This window comes from Glycine soja, chromosome 20, assembly GCF_004193775.1.
Source record: "Glycine soja cultivar W05 chromosome 20, ASM419377v2, whole genome shotgun sequence".
Classification (NCBI taxonomy): domain Eukaryota; kingdom Viridiplantae; phylum Streptophyta; class Magnoliopsida; order Fabales; family Fabaceae; genus Glycine; species Glycine soja.
The window spans coordinates 35,082,348-35,104,282 of record NC_041021.1 but is presented as its reverse complement, the minus strand read 5'-3'; the positions used below and the strand labels follow the sequence as shown (position 1 = coordinate 35,104,282).

At 34.9% G+C, this 21,935-nt stretch overlaps 1 protein-coding gene, 1 long non-coding RNA gene and 1 pseudogene across 3 annotated transcripts; 1 reads left to right on the top strand and 2 right to left on the bottom strand.

Moving 5' to 3' along the window:
• Positions 1-607: 607 nt before the first annotated feature.
• On the bottom strand, positions 608-4,679 carry LOC114403756. 2 transcript variants are annotated; one of them, XM_028366904.1, is made up of 2 exons: positions 4,062-4,674; positions 608-1,270 (listed from the first exon to the last, which is right to left on the bottom strand). In XM_028366904.1, exons 1-2 carry the CDS (start codon positions 4,298-4,300, stop codon positions 1,213-1,215), a joined length of 297 nt encoding a protein of 98 aa, XP_028222705.1. In that variant the 5' UTR covers positions 4,301-4,674; the 3' UTR covers positions 608-1,212. The 2 variants fall into 2 exon arrangements, with proteins under 2 accessions (XP_028222705.1, XP_028222706.1); XM_028366905.1 differs by lacking the exon at positions 608-1,270 and adding an exon at positions 1,277-2,366 and having other exon boundaries at positions 4,062-4,679.
• Positions 4,680-7,779: 3,100 nt separating this feature from the next.
• LOC114401639 lies at positions 7,780-14,860 on the bottom strand (annotated as a pseudogene).
• A 1,635-nt stretch (positions 14,861-16,495) lies between these two features.
• LOC114403025 lies at positions 16,496-20,627 on the top strand. The gene is made up of 5 exons (XR_003664570.1): positions 16,496-17,455; positions 18,507-18,815; positions 18,891-19,536; positions 19,654-20,222; positions 20,311-20,627. It is a non-coding gene; the product is annotated as an uncharacterized LOC114403025 (long non-coding RNA).
• Positions 20,628-21,935: the final 1,308 nt, after the last annotated feature.

Here is a 21,935-nt window from a genome sequence, read left to right as displayed (position 1 = left end):
AAGTTTATGCTAGTCTTTCAAATTGGCTAGTTTCTTCAAATCCAAATGCTCTATGACTACAGTTTGTTGCTAATGATCAGGCATGACAGAGAATAAAAGATCTAGAAAAATTAATTCCATTGACTTGATAGATCAGATTTTACTTGGTGGGGAATCACACAGTTAAGTGCAATACAATATTAACACACCCTATCTGTGGACATCAATTATAGAAGAGAATGCATCAAATTTTATTCTTCTGTTGTTTATTCCTTCAGCAAGTTGGTATGAACCAGTTGGGACGACTGAATTGTATTTGTGTGTAATTCTTATCATGTGTTTTGCTGTTAATAGTTATGTTGTAATAAAATGAAGTGAGGTTCTGTCTTTGTTTATGTATTCATGTTAGCACCTAACATATCCAACATAGGTATTTACTCTAAAAATTGAAATTTACTTACATTAGGAAAGCAAGTTAAAAGTGGAATAAATTAGTCTAAAAATCTTAATTTTTAAAGACTTGATCTATCTCATGAGAACTTCTCATCTAATAGTTGGATTGATAAATTCAACTTCTATAAAAGGTTATTGTCAAGTCAAGCACATAGTGGAGTAAGTAGATTCCGAATAGGATAAACTCTTGTTTGGACAATCTGTACAACATAAGTTGATATGAAGAGTAGATTAACATAAAAAGTAGAACTGAATATAAACGTTTATTCAACAGCAAAGATGCAAGCATTACACAAGGACTGCTTCTGCAAAATTATTTGAGAATGAATACCCAAATCATGAAAACTTGTTCCATATATTGAGGAACCAAGAAAACAAAAGGAAATATTTAATAGTTGTGTCTCCCTCTTTAATTTAGAAAGATGATGATCAAAGCAATTGAGAGCACAGCTTTTACAGTATCAGTAGATGTGGCTAAGCATGAAAGCTATCACCACTCTCGAAATCATATCGCTATCATCTGTATTTTGATCTACATCCAAGAACCCACCCAAAAGTCCATCTATGAAATCATCTCAAAACCCAGTAAGTGAACTGGATCCATGGCTTGGTAGACATGAGAAGCCGCTTGTCTTGGTTTATTGGACTGTTCGTCCCACCTCAAAAACACAACACAGATCAAACTTGCCAAGTTGTCGTGTTTTGGTCATAATCAGGGTTGGGAAGTCACAACAATGCCCCCTGATCCAGCAGAGTTTGAGACAATTATCAAGATGGTTTCTACATTATTGTACAGATGCAAGAATCTGAATCCTCATCTTCTGAATCACTGACATCACTGCAGACACAATGTGAGACCAAATGGGAAATAATTCTTGTATATCTCAATAAATAACACACATAAAACTGATTGTCATACTCAATTACATTTTGTTACATTGAAGTTGTATTGCAAATGCATTTAACTTTTATCCCAAACACACAAAAAAATAAAAAATAAGAGACAATGACCAATAAATCCTTCCTCAATACAGCACAGGTTAAGAATCCAGCCAAGGATTTAAGGCATTTTCAACTTCTTCATGAATTGAGCAAGCAGAATGAAATTCCACCTCGGAACTCACCAGAATAAGTCCCTAATTCTCTGCATTTTTTCCAGTATGTGTCAAAGTAAAACACCTTTTTAAATGCACTCTTCCTCACTAAAACCAACTAGCCTGCATTTTTGCTTCTTATTCTCCTTATTATCCCATCATTCTTATTCCTAACTTGTACAAAAGGAAACACATCTTAAATCTAATCTAGTATTTCACTCCATTCTACCTTTTACATTCAATAACGACAAAGATAATAAAAATGAAACAGAAAGGAAAGCAAGGAAAATGATTGCACAGGTACAAGAGAAGCCTTACTCCTGTGATTTCAGTGGCACCCCTTTTATTCTATATTTGATGAAATTCATAGTAGTTAACTAAAACATATAATGGGTTTCATGTTTTTCAAAATGTGCCATTAATGCAAATGCAAATGCTCTAGACTCAACAATCATAATAAATTATGTTTAGGTAGTGAAAACTCTTCTGCAAAAGAAATTGTGATGCATAACATAGGTGGGAAGTTAGTAAAGATTTTAGCCACTGGAAAAATCATAATATAGTGTTCCATGGCCACTGGAAAAATTTTACCCATTCACACTTGTCCGTCAGACAGACTTCAAATATTTAAGGAGACACACTGATAGCAGGAACACTCAGCACATTGTATTCCTCCAATATTTCTCATATTAACCTAATCATTGCCAGCAACTTACATTGACATTTTCCCTGTAGTACAATCAAAAGCCTCACTAATTATCAAAGATTAAAAGTTTAGCAAACTGGAATTTTGTTCCTTGAAAAATTGTGTGCGTATTGATTTGTCCCTCCAAAGATCACCTACATCAGTTAACAACAATGGCTTCGCAAGTGTTAATGCTCGGGTGATCAGAAGATTAAGAGGCCTCCACATGTTTTTTTGGTTAAGATCAAACACTTGGAGAGATCAGGAATATGATTTGGAAAGACAAGATGGTCTCTGGCAAATCAAATTCTGTGCAAATCCTAAAATCTGTGGGATTATAATTCAAGAATCACATAGCTAGTAATTTACAAGTCTGCACAAAGTCTTAATCTATAAAAATGAATCTTTTCTAATTTGAACTTAAATTTAATGTTCTTTAATCTTTTTCACTTTGCTATAAATGCTAAGAAGCAGAAGATAAGTGTTCACAGTTTTTAAATACGGTCATGACAAAAGAAACTTGCTAGTCAATAGGTGAGGGTTGCCCTTAATGGAGGACAAAATATACAGAACTTAAATGAGGATTAGTTAGTAAATGAAGGTGATACAAAATGAAACACCTGAAGTGCCCTACAAATTCCAATCCTATTAGGTAAGAAAACACCATCCAAAAGTCCCATTTACAGATTATCACTATGAGACTCATAATAGATTACCTGCAGTAAGGCCTAAGTAAAACCAGCAGTAGAAAGTAGTTGGATTTCAAACATATTAGGTCAAACCAAACTAAGATCTGATATAAAATCTAAGCCATGACATGGTACATAGGCCAACCTTTAAGAGAGTAGTAGTTCTAAAGATCCAAACACAACATAAGCCCATGAATTATTTTTCTTTTTTGATAAAAAAATGCAGTAAAAATCAAGTTAAAACAAGACTTTAAAATTTTTGGAATAGAAAAAGTTAATTAAAAGAAGATAAACCCATTAATTAAGTTGAAATTTACTTGTTCTTTTCCTTTATGGGATAGAAAAGAGAATAAAACAAAAAGGTCACAAGTTCCAATTTCATATGTTGGAAATTTTCAGCATTGGGAGAAGTTTCAAAAGTCAAACAACAAAACAGTGAAATGAGAAGGGGAGAGAAAAAAGGATCAAAATTGTCTAAATTAAGAGGAATGTACTGGTTCAAAGAACCTCTAAAGAAACAACAAAACCATACATCCACTAATTATCAACGCACAAATATTCTGTGATATTATCAGCATTAAACATAATCAGCTTCTAATTCCTAATCCAACTTGACCTTCTGACAAAGACTTCAAAGCTTAATTACCTTAAGTTGATCCAAATACTCCTAAAATAAAATATAGGTAATATCAAACAACTGAATGAAATGATGATCAACGTAAACACATCCGCATGATCAAATCAAGGGTAATGAACGTGAAAATGACAGACACCTAAGTTTCCACGGACTTTATTAACTCATTCCAGAAGACTTGCTTATTTAGTGCAAAAAATACCATCTTACCATCACAAACCACTATATTTACAGACATGTCATCACTACCCTACACAACATAAATTTAGCAAAAATTCACAACATTCCTCAAATTAGGAAAAACAAAAACATGTCAACCTCTTCTTTCCTTTTCCTACAGCAACACAACTGAAGTAGCCAACTAGTGCATAATAAGTATTCCAATTCTAACCAAGAGAACATTCAAATCATAAAACTGCAAAAAAGTTACCATGAAAAGAAAACAAATCAAGACAAAAACAGAACAATTCAAATAGCCAACCCAAATTCACCAAGATTTACCATATCGAAAAAACAAAAAAGGGTACCTTGGCTCATATTCCAACACCTCAGCAAGCTTGTTTCCATTCCTATCATTCCACTGCACTTTCCGGCGAGTCTTTTCACAGTTTCTGGACATGCCACCTCTCCGAGGAGGCAACAAAGAATTGGAATCACTATCATCTTCTCCGTTTACATGATCTTCAACCTTTTCACAAACCAAAGAAGAAGCCACCACAGGTTTATGTTTATCCATGAGGCAACCATTAACATCCTCGGAATCCATATCCACCAACAACCACACACACACACTCACACAAACAAACACAGAAAATAAATATTTCAACCCAGAAAAGATTTAGAACAATTTAAAGATTTGGAAGAGACCCATTTGACCCAGTTGACTAAAAAACATTTTCCAACTTCAAAATCTGAAAAAAAGATCAAAACTTTGGATGGGAAGAACAAGTCTAAGAAAGGTCAACGTTTTCTCCACGACGGTGATATGGAGAGATCAGTGGAAACAAACATTGAGAAGGGGAAAAAAATTAAAGTGGGAAGAAAATCAAGAAATTGTGAGAAGAGAATCTCAGTGTAAAGAATGGAAATTTATTTTCTCGAGAAAATGAGGGAAAGTTTTTCTCGTTACGAAATGACAACCCATCATCGGGTTTTATTTATGTATTTATTTATTAGTAAAATGGGAAGAAAAATCCCAACACGTAAGAGCTTGAGAAAATAAACATGTTGCACACTGCTTTTGCATAATATTTGTGTAAATGTAACAGTAACATTCTCCGCTGACAAACCTGAAACGTTAAATGGTATCAGCTGCTAAATACCAAAATAAAATGTTAGTTAAAATTAATAGATTTCACTACATTAGATTTTCTTAAAACTAAAATTGAAAACCCAATATCAACTGCTAAATACAAAAATAAAAAGAGTTTTTAATAAAATTAGTTAAAATATTAACTAAAAGCCAAAAAATTAATTAAAAGTTGAAAATTAATTGCTAGTTACCTAGTCTTTAAATACAAGAATATGTTTTTAAATTTGTTTATCATTTTTATAAGATTTTTTTAAGTTGTCTCTTCTATTAATTTTCTTTATCAAAATACCATTGATTATTTTATATCATGTTTTAAAACCTAGATTGACCCATTTGATTACGAATAGGAGGGAAATTAATCATGGGAACGGTTGTGTAGTTGACATGGGATTCAATTTAGTTGGATCGATTGGATTAAAATTTAATTATTTAAAAAAATATAAAATTTAATAAAAAAACAAAATATAATGCACTCAACAATTAAATCAAGAATCTAAAATTTATTTAATGTATCAATTTACCACCAAATTTTTATTACTTCACTTTAATTATTTATCTTTTAAAATGTTTATTTTAGTCCTTAAGAATTAAATTAATCTTTTGGTTAATGAAAAAAATATTAATGATTAAAATTGCTACAAAATATAAAGTTTTTTTCCTCTTCTTCATAACCTCATCCAACAAATTCTCAAGCTGGCAAATGATGTTCTCAACACCAAATTTGAGCACCCCAAAACACACTAACACTCTCCTCGGCAAAATTCCTGCATGGGGTTACTTTTAGAAACATTTTCCCGAAATGGGTCTGTTTCTAAAGTAATCCCTGCATGGTGCTCTTTTTTACGTAGAGCCCATGCAAATCGCAGGAGGGAATGGCGCTTTCCCTGTGAATGCGACAGCTGGCCATGGTGTCGCCATTAACGATGGCGTTTTGCTGGAGCTTGGACTCGCCAGTCAAACTGGCGAGTTGATGTTAGGGCACTGTTTGCCCAGCCTACGCGTGCAGCAGGAAGTTGCAGAGAGGGACAGGCTTTTGCAGATGAAAGCGCTAGTGCCACTGGCGATTTGGGCTGCAGTTGGGAGTAGCCAGTGGCACTGGCGATTTGAGGTTGATGTAGCCATTCCCAATGGCGATTTCAGCCCTTTATAAACCCCTGGTCCATCTATTTGATGTGCGTTTCTTGAAAATACTGAGAGCTCATATGTTTATGAAGGTGCACATCCATATTTTATGTGCGTTTTTTAAAAAATAGTGAGTTTCAAATTGTTTATTATCCTATCAAGTTCAATCTGAAAAACGTTGTTGAAGGCAGGTATAAAAGTTCAAATGTGTATTGAATGAATGTTATTTTTATAGTTAGTTATTTTATAGTTATTTTATAATTATATTAAGTTGGTGTTGGTATTTATGTTGTATTAGTGTCTTAAAAATTTATGAGTGTTCTTTGAACTGTGTTGATGTTGGTGTTTTTTTAAGATGAAGCGATAGTATTTTTTTAATTAGATTAGGTTCATTTGTTGGTGTGTTAAAAATTTATATGCGTTGAAGTTGAAAGTATTATTTATTTTAATATAAGTGTAGTAATAATTTTTTAATTACCTATTTTCATTTTGAAGTTATTATTGTGAAGATTAATTATTTATATGTCCGCCTATTTGAGATATTGTACAAATGATTGATGCTATTGATATTTAGACACTTATAAATTACGGACACCATAACAATATGTTTAAATTTTTGTTATATTTTTTTCCGTCAAATCATTTAACGAAAGACACCATAATAAGTTATTTGACGATGCTTTGTTGTTTCTCGTATCATATTCATTTGAATATATTTGTAGTAATTTTGTAATTACCTATTTTCATTTTGAAGTTATTATTGTTAAGATTAATTATCTATATTATTAACTTCGTTCATGAATTTTTTTATTTTGTCTTTAAAATCACTATGTTGAAATTATTCATTTTTTTTAAGTGTGTCCCATGAAATTTATTTCAAGTTAATTAAATTATTTTAAAAGACAAATTGAATGTGAAATTCCAATAAAGGGACCTTTTGTGATTAGATTTTATTAGTTTGAAATGATTCATTTTTTTTAAGTGTGTCCCATAAAATTTATTTCAAGTTAATTAAATTATTTTAATAGACAAATTTAATGTGAAATTCCAATAAAGGGACCTTTTGTGATTAGATTTTATTAGTTTGAAATTATTCATTTTTTTTTAAATGTGTCCCAAGAAATTTATTTCAAGTTAATTAAATAATTTTAAAAGACAAATTTAATGTGAAATTCCAATAAAGAGAGCTTTTGTGATTAGATTTTATTAGTTTGGATTTAAGTGTGTCCCATTTTATAATTTTTATGACGTGTTAAAATATTGTTTTTGTAGGTACACGATGAATTCGGTTATAACAGTGCTGTATTTCAATGGAAGAGTATATGAAGATAATGATGGTGTAATATTTGAAGGCAGTAAAAAAGCGATACAGATTAAACGTGGAATTAGTTTCAATGCTTTGAAGAAAAAAATTGGAGATAAGGTAAAGTTACAAAATAATGAAATTATTTCTGCTATCAGCTGTAGATTTTTAGTGTCAGGAAAATATATTGCCTTGCAAATTTGTGATGACGAAGACGTCGAGACGATGCTGGAAAGTTTTAAACAACAACAAGAAATGTCAGTTCTAGAATTGTACATAGAAAAGGATGTGGCTGGAGGTTCAATGTTTCATTCTGCAAATTCCCTTACATCATGTGGAAATTATGTATCTAACGATGACACATAACCGCCAACAAATATGAGCAATTTAAATCTTGACGAAGATGATGATCATGATGATGATGATTATCTTGAGTCTAACTCATACGTTGAAGAGTCTTTAGACGAAGATGATAGTGTTGACGGTATATCTGATACAGACGATGAAGTCACCGACATTCCTCAACCAGTAAGAATTGTTCACCCAGCAGAAGGTATAATTTGCTGAATTAAAAAATTAGACAATACATTTATTATTTGATGTCTATTGAATTTAATGCTAAATAAGCATTATTTGAATTTGAATGCTTTGAACTGTTAGGTGCACAACGAATTGAAAATCCATTTTGGAATAATGCTTTACATTATAACAATATCAACTGGAGTTATCCTGATGAGGAGGACATTTGTGGTTTGGAGATGCCGTCGACCTTTAATGTTGGCCAAGAATTATATGTTGGCATGGAATTTGATAGTAAAGATGCAGTCAAGAATGCACTCAAACAATATGTTATGAAGGTGCATCAAAGTTTCAAAGTTGTTGAAAGCAAATCGAACAAGTATGTGGTTTGTTGCTTGAATAAAAATGCAGAGTGTCCTTGCCCTTTCTATATGAGGGCAATTTTATCCAAAAAAACAGATACGTGGAAAGTCACACAATGGGGTGGACCACACACATGTCTGAATATGACCATGACACAAGATCACGAGAAACTTGATTCAGATTTAATTGCCACTTGTGTAGTAGGTACGTATTTTATGTTCATATTATGTTCATTTTTTGTTAATTGTCATTTAAATTTTGTTATGTTATTGACAGGCATGGTCAGAGAAGATCCATCAATAAAAATTTCGTTGATTCAAGAGAGGATTAATAGTGAATTTGCGTACAAGGTGTCGTACAAAAAAGCGTGGTTGGCGAAACAGAAAGCCATTGCAATTGAATATGGCGATTGGGATGAGTCTTATGCGAAACTTTCGTCGTGGCTAACACATATGCAAAATCATTCTCCTGGATCATATTTTCAAGTACTACATGACGATTTTATCGTTGGGAATACGGTTAGTCGCGAACACCGTCAGTTTCATAGAGTTTTTTGGACTTTTGGCCAATGTAAAGAGGCTTTCAAGTACTGTAAGCCAATCATACAAGTTGACGGCACACATTTGTACGGCAAATACCGTGGGACCCTCTTAATGGCCACATCACAAGATGGAAATGGTGGTGTCCTTCCTCTAGCATTCGCGGTGGTTGAAGGTGAGACGTTGACAGCGTGGTCATGGTTTTTGGCACACTTGCGTGAATACGTCACAGATAAAAATGGTATTTGTCTGATATCTGATCGACACGCGAGTATAAAGTCCGCTGTCGCTAACGAAGCACTTGGTTGGCAACCTCCCCACGGTTGTCATGTCTACTGCGTGCGTCACATAGCAAGCAACTTCAATCGGAAATTCAATAATGCAAAACAAAAAGAAATGTTGAAGAAATTGGGTAAGATTTCATATTTGATGGTCCCGTTTATTTACCTTTCATATATACTTATCCACGTTATTCATAACTAATTTTATGCAGCCTACACTCCTTGCAAGCACATTTTTGATCAAAATTTAGAAAAATTTCGTGAACTGAGTCCAGCCATAGCCACATGGATTGATCGAATTTCAAAGGAAAAATGGACGATGGCTTATGATAGAGAAGGACGTCGATATGGCCACATGACAACCAACCTCTCAGAATGTATCAATAAGGTTTTGAAGGATTGTCGCAACATTCCCATAACAGCATTGGTTAAATCAACGTACAGTAGGTGTCGAAAGTACTTTGTTGAGCGGGGCCGCCAAGCGCAAAGACAGTTAAATGAAGGGCAAGTATATTGTTCAAAGCTTGTTAAAGAACTTAGAAAAAATCAAGAACAAGCTTGTTCGCACATTGTTCGCGTGTATGACATCCACTCCACAAGGTTTGAAGTAGAGGAGACCTTCAATCCTATTACGCAACGTGGCGGACAAAAATGGGCAGTTAACTTGAATGGTCATTATTGTCAATGCGGAAGGTATTCTGCGCTTCACTATCCATGTTCACATATTATTGCAGCTTGTGGTTACGTGAGCCTGAACTACTACCAATATATAGATGTTGTTTATACAAATGAGCACATCTTAAAAGCTTACTCCCCACAATGGTGGCCTCTTGGGAATGAAGCGGCTATTCCTCCTTCTAATGACGCATGGACACTTATCCCTGACCCAACTACAATTCGTGCGAAAGGTCGGCCAAAATCAACAAGAATAAGGAATGAGATGGATTGGGTCGAACCATCTGACCACCGACAAAAATGCAGTAGATGTGGAGCCGAAGGGCATAACAGGCGTCGCTGTCCAATGCAATCTGAGCGTGGGAGTTGTTCAAATCATTGATTTATGTATGTTAGTCGAGTGACTTATATTTGTTTAAGTTGTCTTCAATGAATTGAATTTCTGGGGTTGAATCAGTTTGTGGAGTTCTATGAATTCATTAGTTAAAAACATTACTTATTTTTGTTTGTGTACATTAACTATTTGTGGGGTTCCAAGAATTAATTAGTTAAAACCCTAACCCAAACACCTAAACCCTAACCCCAAGTCCTAGGAAACATCCCTAATCCCTAAACCTAACCCTAATACATAAACCCTAACCATAAACCCTTACTCTAATCCATAACACCTAAACCATCAAACCTAACCCTAACCCTTACCCTAATCCATAACACCTAAACCATCAAACCTAACCCTAACCCCTTACCCTAATCCATAACACCTAAACCATCAAACCTAACCCTAACCCCTTACCCTAATCCATAACACCTAAACCATCAAACCTAACCCTAACCCCTTACACTAATCCATAAAACCTAAACCATCAAACCTAACCCTAACCCCTTACACTAATCCATAAAACCTAAACCATCAAACCTAACCCTAACCCCTTACCCTATTCCATAAAACCTAAACCTAACCCCTTACCCTAAACCCTAAACCAACTCAACCCTAAACCCTTAAACCCCAAATGTCTAACCCTAACCCAAACCCTAAACCCTAACCCCTTAAACCCCAAACCTCTAACATCTAACTCTAACCTCTAACTCTAACCCTAACACCTAATCCAAACCCTAAACCCTTAAACCCCAAACCTCTAACTCTAACCCTAACACCTAATCCAAACCCTAAACCCTTAAACCCCTAACCTATAACCCCTAACCCTAACCCCTAATCCAAACCCTAAACCCTTAAACCCCAAACCTCTATCATCTAACTCTAACCTCTAACTCTAACCCTAACACCTAATCCAAACCCTAAATCCTTAAACCCCTAACCTATAACCCTTAACCCTAAACCCTTAAACCCCAAACCTCTATCATCTAACTCTAACCCTAACCCAAACCCAACCAACTCAACCCTAAACCCTTAAACCCCAAAAGTCTAACCCTAAACCCAAACACTAACCCCTAATCCAAACCCTAAACCCTTAAACCCCTACCCTATAACCCCTAACCCTAACCCCTAATCCAAACCCTAAACCCTTAAACCCCAAACCTCTAACATCTAACCCAAACCCTAAACCCTTAAACCCCTAACCATAACCCTAAACCCTTAAACCCCAAACCTCTAACATCTAACTCTAACCTCTAACTCTAACCCTAACACCTAATCCAAACCCTAAACCCTTAAACCCCTAACCTATAACCCCTAACCCTAACCCCTAATCCAAACCCTAAACCCTTAAACCCCAAACCTCTATCATCTAACTCTAACCCTAACACCTAATCCAAACCCTAAACCCTTAAACCCCTAACATATAACCCTTAACCCTAACCCCTAATCCAAACCCTAAACCCTTAAACCCCAAACCTCTATCATCTAACTCTAACCCTAACCCAAACCCAACCAACTCAACCCTAAACCCTTAAACCCCAAAAGTCTAACCCTAAACCCAAACCCTAACCCCTAATCATAACCCTAAACCCTATAACCCCTAACCCTAACCCCTAATCCAAACCCTAAACCCTTAAACCCCAAACCTCTAACATCTAACCCAAACCCTAAACCCTTAAACCCCTAATCCTAACCCCTAATCCAAACCCTAAACCCTTAAACCCCAAACCTCTAACATCTAACCATAACCCTAAACCAAACCCAACCAACTTAACCCTAAACCCTAAACCTAAACCCTAAACCCTAAACCCTAAACCCTATCCCTTAAACCCCAAACCTCTAACCCTAAACCCTAACCCAACCAACTCAACCATATCCCTTAAACCCCAAACATCTAGCCCTAACCCTAACCCCTAATCGAAACCATAAACCCTTAAACCCCTAACCTCTAACCTTAACCCTAACACAAACCCAACCAACTCAACCCTAAACCCTTAAACCCGACACCTCTAACCCTAACCCAAACCCAAATCGAAACACCTACACCCTATCCCTTAAACCCCTAATGCATAAAACCAAACCCTAACCCATTGCCATAATCCCTAACACCTAACCCTAAACCCTTACCATAATCCATAAACCCTATCCCTCAACCCTAACACCTAACCATAAACCCTTACCCTAATCCCTGAAACCTAACCCTACACCTTTACCATAATCCATGAAACCTAACCCTAAACCCTTGCCCTAATCCATAAACTTAAACCCTAGCAGCTAACCATAATACATAAAGCCTAACCCTAACCCCACAAGCTAACCATAATGCATAAACCCTAACCCTAACCCCTTGCCATAATCCCTAAACCTTAACCTTTACCATAATCCATAAACCCTAACCCTAAAACATATCCATCAACCCTAAACCCTAAACTTAGTTTATTATTATACTTTGATGCGCCACATAAACTCTATACATTAGTAAGGCATAATAAATCAGATGCGATAGATTAATTGTCAAAATCAAATGTCTTACAAACAACAACAAAATTACACAGATACATCAAAATCAATCATTATGGTGTCCGTGATGTCGTGAGGATGTGCCACATGGTCGATCCCATCTTCGCGCTTGACGATCAGGATTTCTTCTTCCGCCGCGTTGTCTCCCCGCTTCTGCTTGCTCAGCCTCTGCAGAAAACTCCTGACGCAAATCAACACCTAATAAGTCGCTCATATCAGGTATTGCTCCGGGTACATTCCATTGCGGAGCAAATGGGGCGTTAGGTGTTGCCATGGAGGCATCGTGCTGTTGTGAAGGAGTCATAGTGGGCCATGAAAAATGAGCTTGTGTTTCCGCAACACCACCGAACGAATGTGAGGTCTCAGAAGTATCAGTATCATGACCTACAAAAGGATACTGATACATCTGTGAAGGATATTCGGAAAATGTTGCTGGCGTGTAATACATTCCATGACCACGCTCCATCATTTGTTGGGAATATTGTTCGGCTTCAACAGGCTTCCTTCATCTGCCTATGCCCCGAGTTTCAACACTTGACTGAAGAATGTGAAACTCTGGGGCTGGGAATTCACGCTCTGATGCTGGACCATGTGACACTAGCTCAGTGATTCTCTCTTGCTCTTCAGATATAATCGCTAACTTATCCACGTAAGGCACGAGATCATCAACCGTCCACGTGTTCCTCCCTTGTGGTGACACCATATATTGTAAAGTCTCCACAACTTCACCCTGCAATTAGTAGCGTCAACAAATTATTGCTCATGCTTAAGAAATTAATTAGAAGTTAAACATTGAGAAACAGATAAATACCAATGCAGCTGTGTTTGCATTGTTTGGGTCGACAAACATCTTTGTTTTACGCCTATACCACACCATGTAGTCTGAGTTATAACCCAGTAGGCCCTCCTGTCGAGGATAAACGTCGACCCTAAACTCTGCTCGGTTGTTCCACTGACCAATGATTGGGGCCAACAGGTGGAACCAATTCTCATCTTGTTTGCCTTTGAGCGTTATGCCATGGAGATTCTACGGTTGCGAAGGACACCCGGGAATGGGTTGTTGCAATCCAAATTGTCGTAAAACTCTATCGGGTTGGTGCCACTCAACAACATGGAAACAAATCAGTGGCACCACCGCAAACCAGGCTACACTTCCAACCACACAAATTGGAGGCAACGCTCCCATCACAGTTGCTGTGTATGGCTCCCAGACAAACTGCATATAACAACACACTTGTCAATTTTCAGTCAAGTGGCTAGATATTAAAATTTCATTTAACCATTACATTACGATGTTTTTACCTCATGTCGTTTCATCAGATCCAATTTGCGACGGAAAATTCTAAGATCATCATTGCCAATATGCTGATTTCCACGTCGCAGCCACCTACAATAAAAAAGAAATCATCATTGTCAACACATTCCATCAATAAATATTTTTAATTCAAATCTAATTTTTTAAACGACAAACCTGTGTCCGAGTGGTTTATTTTCTATGACGGGAGGCGTCCTCTTTGGAGCTAAAGTTGTACATCGTTCCCATGCCCACATTTGGATTAAGATGCACATACCTCCGATTGATTTAACTTTGTAATCGGTGGCGCTGCACATCTCTCTATATAAATACACAAGCACGGCAGGTCCCCACGCATACGTGCTGCACTGTTCAAAGTCACGTAAAAATTATAGGTACCTTAAGGAAACTCTGCTACTACTTTTGTTAACAAAGAGGACACCTCCTATGAATCGAAGGATCCACGCACGGGTAAACCTTTGTAATTGTTCAACATTACCCTCATCAATATTTATGTGAGAAAAATGGTGAGCCAGCCAACTTAATTTGACGACACTGCCTTCAAGTTCGCCTTCCTGTGGTCGGACTCCTAATAATTCTTCACATAAGTCGGCCCAATCAAGATTTGTTGAACCAATTAGTGGTGTCCCATCAATACGAAGACCTAATAAGACTGACACATCTTGGAGAGTAATGGTAGCCTCTCCGCATCTCAGGTGAAACGTGTGGGTTTCAGGTCTCCATCTTTCAATGAACGCACTAATTAAGGCTGCATTTATCTTTAGGTATCCCATCTTAATTATCCAATAAAACCCACATTGCCGAAGCAGAGGAACAATTTCCTCTGGTATTTGTTCTTCACCTTGATACGTCGGCAGTGCTCGTCTGATGTGTAGTTTTCTGTCTGCTTCTCCATTCCAAACATGTTCTGAAACATGCTTGGGTTGCATCCACAAAACGTCACCCTCAATTGGACCAGACCTCGTTTGTATACTTGATGCGCATGATGACGAAGATGCCATTGATCCTACACAATAAAATATAATACAATTACATTAATAATAAAAATTACACATAGTCTCCAAATTTCAAATAAATAACAAATATTATAATTATCAATTCTAACTAAAACAAACTTAAGATAAAAAAACTAATAACTTAAGATATAAAAAAATTAATAACACATATTAAATTTATAATTTCTAACTAAAAATAACTTAAGATAAAAAAAAACTAATAACACATATTAAATTATCAAATTAAATTAAATTTATCATTTCTAACTAAAACTAACTTAACATAAAAAAACTAATAACACATATTAATAAAACTATAATTATCAAATTAAATTAAATTTATAATTTCTAAGTAAAACTAACTTAAGATAAAAAAGCTAATAACACATATTAATAAAATTATAATTATCAATTCTAACTAAAAATAACTTAAGATAAAAAAAAAAACTAATAACACATATTAAATTGTCAAATTAAATTAAATTTATAATTTCTAACTAAAAATAACTTAAGATAAAAAAAAACTAATAACACATATTAAATTATCAAATTAAATTAAATTTATAATTTCTAACTAAAACTAACTTAAGATAAAAAAAACTAATAACACATATTAATAAAATTATAATTATCAATTCTATCTAAAACTAACTTAAGATAAAAAAAAACTAATAACACATATTAAATTATCATTTCTAACTAAAACTAACTTAACATAAAAAAACTAATAACACATATTAATAAAACTATAATTATGAAATTAAATTAAGTTTATAATTTCTAACTAAAACTAACTTAAGATGAAAAACCTAATAACACATATTAATAAAATTATAACTATCAATTCTAACTAAAACTAACTTAAGATAAAAAAAACTAATAACACATATTAATAAAATTATAACTATCAATTCTAACTAAAACTAACTTAAGATAAAAAAAAAATTAATAACACATATTAATAAAATTATAACTATCAATTCTAACTAAAACTAACTTAAGATGAAAAACCTAATAACACATATTAATAAAATTATAACTATCAATTCTAACTAAAACTAACTTATAAAAATACTACTAATACATATTAATAAAACTATAATTATCATCACAATACAAATAAAATAAAAAATTAATTAAACAAACTTACAAAAGAAGAGGTTTGCTCAAATACAAACAGCACAGCAACACTCCTTCGTTCTTCCTCAAACACAGCACCGATCTTCTCTTTTCTTTTCTTTTTCTCGTGTGAAATGGTCTACGAAGAGGGGGATTTAAGCAGCTCAGGCAACGCGAATCGCTGCTGGTGCTGGCGCCTTTGGCCAAGCAAAACGCCATTGAAGATGGCGCTTCCTGCAGCGTTGCAGACTGCAACCTTGGAAACAGCCTCTGCTGCTGCTGCTACTGCCTGCACCCTACGAAATCTGCACCCTCAACTCGCCAGTTTGACTGGCGAGTCCAACCCCTGCAACACGCCATCGTGAATGGCGACACCATGGCCAGCTGTCGCGTTCTCAGGGAAAGCGCCATTCTCTCCTGCGATTTGCATGGGCTCTACGTAAAAAAGAGCACCATGCAGGGATTACTTTAGAAACAGACCCATTTCGGGAAAATGTTTCTAAAAGTAACCCCATGCAGGAATTTTGCCCACTCTCCTCCGCTTCCAACCAGCCCTTCCACAACCACCTTAGCCCTTCTAAATAACGGTTTTAGACGCTTAACCATTGATTCTTCCCCGCTGGCGAAGATAGCTAGGGTTTCGTTCTTTGCGCCACAATTGTCCTTGTATATGGAGGCGTTGATGGAGTGGCAACCTTTGATGCGGCGGCACCTAAGATTTTGGCAGTGAGGGAGGGCTTCGAGGTTTTCACGTCGATGAGGACACCACCGAGGCGAACGACAAAGAGGGTGCCGGAGAAGGGGTGGAGGAGGACGAAGAGGAAGATGACGTCAGAGTGGGCGGCGATGACATGGGTGTTGAGAAGTGGGCTCCGAGGAGTGGTTGGGCCTTGGAAAAGGGGCGATTGAAGAGGGAATTACTTTGTGCACCCAACTTTTATCTTATACATCCAACATTTTTTCATTTTTTCCAAAATTACCCTGGAAAACTTACAGATTCGTAATCCATAAACTTACGAATTCGTAATCTGCAAGATTACGAATTGGCAATTCGTATGCTCATACGGATTAAAATTACATTTGCAGTAAATATACATTAGAAAGTAATGCACCAAAATTATTTTTCATAAAATTTATTATGTAAATTTACATGTGCATTAAATATAATTAGAAATTTTAATGTTATATATAGCGACATTAATTATTTTAGGACATAATTGGCCTATTAGCTCAGTTTGTTAGAGTATCTTGTTAATAACCTAAAAGTCACAGGTTTGAATCCTGCATGGAAAGCATTTTTTAAAAAAATTATAAAAAAAAAATTGTAATTCGTACGTACATACGGAATCTCCCTTCGTCTCATCTTCTTCCTTCGTTTTCTTGATTCCTTTTCCTTGGTTTGTGCCCGCCACCGTTGTTGGCTGCTTCCATTGCCGGCTTTGAGGACGTCTCCACCGCCATCATGTCATTTGTGCCATCAAGGTAAGCTTTCGTATTCTTCGTTGATGGCGTTAATGGTTGCTTTGTGTTTATTGGATTCCGTATAATACATATGGATTACATAATTCATATGAGTTATATGGATTAAGTAATCCGTATGACTTATACGAATTAAGTAATTCGTATAACTCATATGGATTATATAATTCATATGATTTATACGGATTACTTAATCCGTATAAGTCATACAGATTGTGAAATCCATATGAGTTATACGGATTACCTAATCTATATTTTTTTTAATTATTAATAAATTAATTATATTTTTTTTAATAGTAAAAGTTTTTTTTTTATAAAAAGTATTATTTTGATTTTTGTTTTTAAATAGTTTTTTTGTATGAAATATAAATATATAATTTTCTTTTTTTTTTAAATATTTATTGTTTATTTTTTAAATAAAAAATAGTTTATTTGAATTATGTCTTTAAATATTTATTTTTTAATTATAAATATATTAATTTTCCTTTTGTAATTAAATACGTATTGTTTGTTTTTTAAATAAGAATAGTTTATTTTGGATTATGTTTTGAAATAGTTGTTTTTTTAATTGTAAATATATTAATTTTATTTTTGTTTTTAAATACGTATTGTTTGTTTTTTAAATAAAAATAGTTTATTTTGAATTATGTTTTTAAATATTTATTTTTTAAACTGTAAATATATTAATTTTGTTTTTGGTTTTAAATACGTATTGTTTGTTTTTTAAAATAGTTAATATATTTTAATAAAAAAAATACATAATTTTCATTTTTGTTTTGAAAAAGCTATTGTTTTATTTTTAATTATAAATATATTTATGATTATTATATATTTGCTTTTTATGTAAGTAATTAATTATAGTGTTTTTTAAGTTGATTTTCAATAAAAAAAGTTAATTCACTATATAAAATTGATTACAAATAAATTTTGAAAATATATATGTATATATATGTATGTATATAATAATTTTTTCATTTATTAATGATTGTATTGTAACTGATAGAAGTATTGTTTGAATTTTGACATAAATTTGTATGTATGTCCAAATTTACAGATTATGGTTAGAACTAGAGGTTTAGGTCGTGTTTTAGATAGAGTTATAGGAAAAGCCTTGGGGAGAGAAGATAATCATGATTTTGATAAAGTTTTCCAGCGGCGAAGGCCCACAGCATCTGCACATAGGCAATGTGAAGCTATCGCTATTGCTGAGGATGCTCCTCACGTGGCTGACGCAGCTGAAGAGGTCTTCCAACAACTTGAAGAAGTAGTTGTTGATGCCCAAGGTTTTCCAGGCAGGCTACACAACACATTAGTTCTGACTGTCTATGCTGATCATGTTGCAATCATTGTTTGAAATGGAGAGGTATTTATAGTTTTAAATAAATTATATTTCAATAATTATTTGTTAATATTGTTAAAATTGTTTAAATTTTTTTAGGAACGTCTTGAATTGAAGTTATCCTCCCATGGAAGGAAGGTTCAGAAATTCGGGAGGCCTACTGCTGAAATTGAAGGGTTAGTAGCTGCCACAGGATTAAGTCCTTTAATTGCATGTTCATTGGACACTAGCGATCGAGGACTTATATCGGCTTTTGTGGAGAGGTGACATAAGGAAACTAGCAGTAGGAGAGGTCACCATCACTCTCGATGAAGTGGCCTCTTTACTTCATTTGCCCATCATAGGCACATTCCCCAGCTTCGAGACTCTTCATGTCGACAAAGCAGTGTTGATGTTAGTGGAGTTACTTGAAGTCAGTGGAGATGAAGCCAGAGCTAAGATAGTACAGTGTCATGGGGCATATATACGAATATCATGGCTACGAGAGATTTATCATAGCAAATGTGAGGCCGGACACTGAACTATAGCAGCTCAAGTTTATTTGCTGCATTTGCTAGGTTGCATTCTTTTTGCTAACAAGAGTGCAACACACGTGCATGTAGTGTTCTTGGACGCCTTTTAAGACCTAATTCAGAATGGAAGCTACGCATGGGGAGTTGCAACCCTAGTGCATATGTATGATAATTTGAATGATGCTTGTAAAAGTGGCAGCAGACAACTTGCTAGATATATCACACTATTATAGGTAATTGTCATTGAATGTTATTTAATTTTTTAAATATTTTTTTTGTTCAGATGAAATTTGTGCAGTGTTGGATTTATAAGCAGTTTCCATCTATTGTTGTGGCTTTTACGGATGAAGACTACGATGAAAGGTCACCACGTGCCTATCGTTGGACCTCTACGAAGGCATTACCAACGTCGACATATTGCAAGCATCTAGATCGATTGATAACTACTGATGTATGTTGGATGCCTTACGGTGACAACCATGCAGTTAGAGACTTCGATATGATTTCGTGTTTTTCTATACATATTCGATGGGGTCCCGTTGTTGTTATACACCGACCAGAGAGGGTTGTACGGTAGTTTGGGTATGTTCAGAAGATTCCTCCATATTCTCCGGGTTCAAGATTATGCTTGGAAGATATTGACGACAGATGGATGCATTTCTCTTACTACCTTGCACCAATGGGAAATATTTATGTTGTGCCTGGACAATGTGCACCAGACTACATGGACTGGTTCTACATGATTTCTCATCCATTCTTGAGGCTGACACAACCCGAGGATCCACCCAGACATCCACCTGTCGTGCAAGATGAGACATATGTCTAACCAGATATGCCTCAGTACCCAATGACAATAGTAGCTATAGAGGAAGCACCCGCGCATGCACCTTCTGATGTGGAGCAACCTAGACATGCAGTGGTAACATATATATTAATCTTGCTCTTAATTTCATTTAATTTAAACATGCAATATGGTAATACCTTATTTGTTGTTGTGAATGTCATAGGAGGCTTGTCAAGCAATAGCTGAAAGATTGGAGCGGTTGCTCAATCCAAGGATAATGACTGAAGGCACAAAAACATACGATGTCATGCAAGACTACCTAAAGATCGCTAGAGGTGTCACTGTGGATTGCAATGCATATGTGTGGTCGTGACGAAAGCAGCGCAAAGATCATGCATGAAGACATTTAAAATTTTTTAGGAAAATTTATAGACTATGTTTATTAGTTTATTTTATTTGACAGCATTTCTCTTTTACAATTTTTATTTGAATTTTTTTATATTACTATTGACAAACGTAAATTATTTAACAACCTCTTATATCAACACACATAAATTAAAACACAAACCTTATTTTCCACATGTTAAAAAAAATTAATAACATTTGTGTTAACCCTAAAGCGTAACACTAAACCTTATTTTCCACACATGAATTTCCAATGAAACGACTATATATTATTGTAGTACATTACAATGTCATAGGTACCTAAATGTTCACTCTTCACTTAAATCAACATAGTCTCAATTCAACATCATCAAATTTCTGTACTATTGCATTCTACTAATATATGGAGTTGGTCACTACTTTGCCTGAGGATGACAATTTCTAGACCATAACAAAGCTAGAGGCGGTAAGGGACAATGGTCTCTTAAATAAACTTGTTACACATGTACAAAAAATTTCAAGTTATGATAAGACAATTAATTTCATAAATTTAAAAATAGGATTACGATGAATCTACATGCTTGCAGAGATAACGATACAATGATAACATTATACCTTTGTTGGATCAAGTGACCTCGGAATAATTAAGAAGGGGGCGGGGGTTGAATTAATTATGAACGTGTCTTGACTAATTAAAAAACTATCCTTCTTAATTTACTAGATTCAAATAGGCTTTTACTACTAAGTTAAGAAAGTAAAGAACAGAAATAAAAACTTAACCAAAAGTAAAAGCGGTAATTAAAAGTACACAGCGGAAATTAAAGAGTGTAGGGAAGAAGACAAACACAAGATTCATACTGGTTCGGCCACAAACCGTGCCTACATCCAGTCCCCAAGCAACCTGCGGTTCTTGAGATTTCTTTCAACCTTGTAAAATCCTTTACAAGCCAAAGATTCACAAGAGATGTACCCTCCCTTGTTCTCTTTGAAAAAAACCAAGTGGATGTACCCTCTACTTGAACTGATCCACAAGAGATGTACCCTCTCTTGTTCTCAGTATAACAATCCCCAAGTAGATGTACCCTCTACTTGTACCACAAAGGATGTACCTTCCAATGTGTTGGGACAAAGAATTCTCAGGCGGTTAGTCCTTTGAATCTTTGTGAGGGGAAACAAAAGATATCTTAGGCGGTTAGTCCTTTGAAATCTTTTGCTTAAGGGGAAAGGAAGAATCAAAAGAATTCTCAGGCGGTTAGTCCTTTGAATCTTTTGTAAGGGAGAAGAGAGACACAAAAGAATTCAGGCGGTTAGTCCTTCGTTCTTTTGGCAAAGGGAGAAGAGAATGAAAAAGATGAATAACACAAGTTTTTGAACAAAAAACTTTTCTTGGAAGAGAAAGTGTTGATAAAAAACTCTTAGAAAGATGAAGAGAAATGAATCAGAAAATTCTGTAGAAAGATATTG

What these genes read in the sequence shown, in the direction of transcription:
- LOC114403756 (XM_028366904.1), bottom strand. Translation starts at nt 4,300, where the DNA reads ATGGATTCCGAGGATGTTAATGGTTGCCTCATGGATAAACATAAACCT. An exon ending in GTGTTGGAATATGAGCCAAG is followed by an intron (nt 1,271 to 4,061) that starts GTACCCTTTTTT and finishes TTGTGTCTGCAG; the next exon opens with TGATGTCAGTGATTCAGAAG.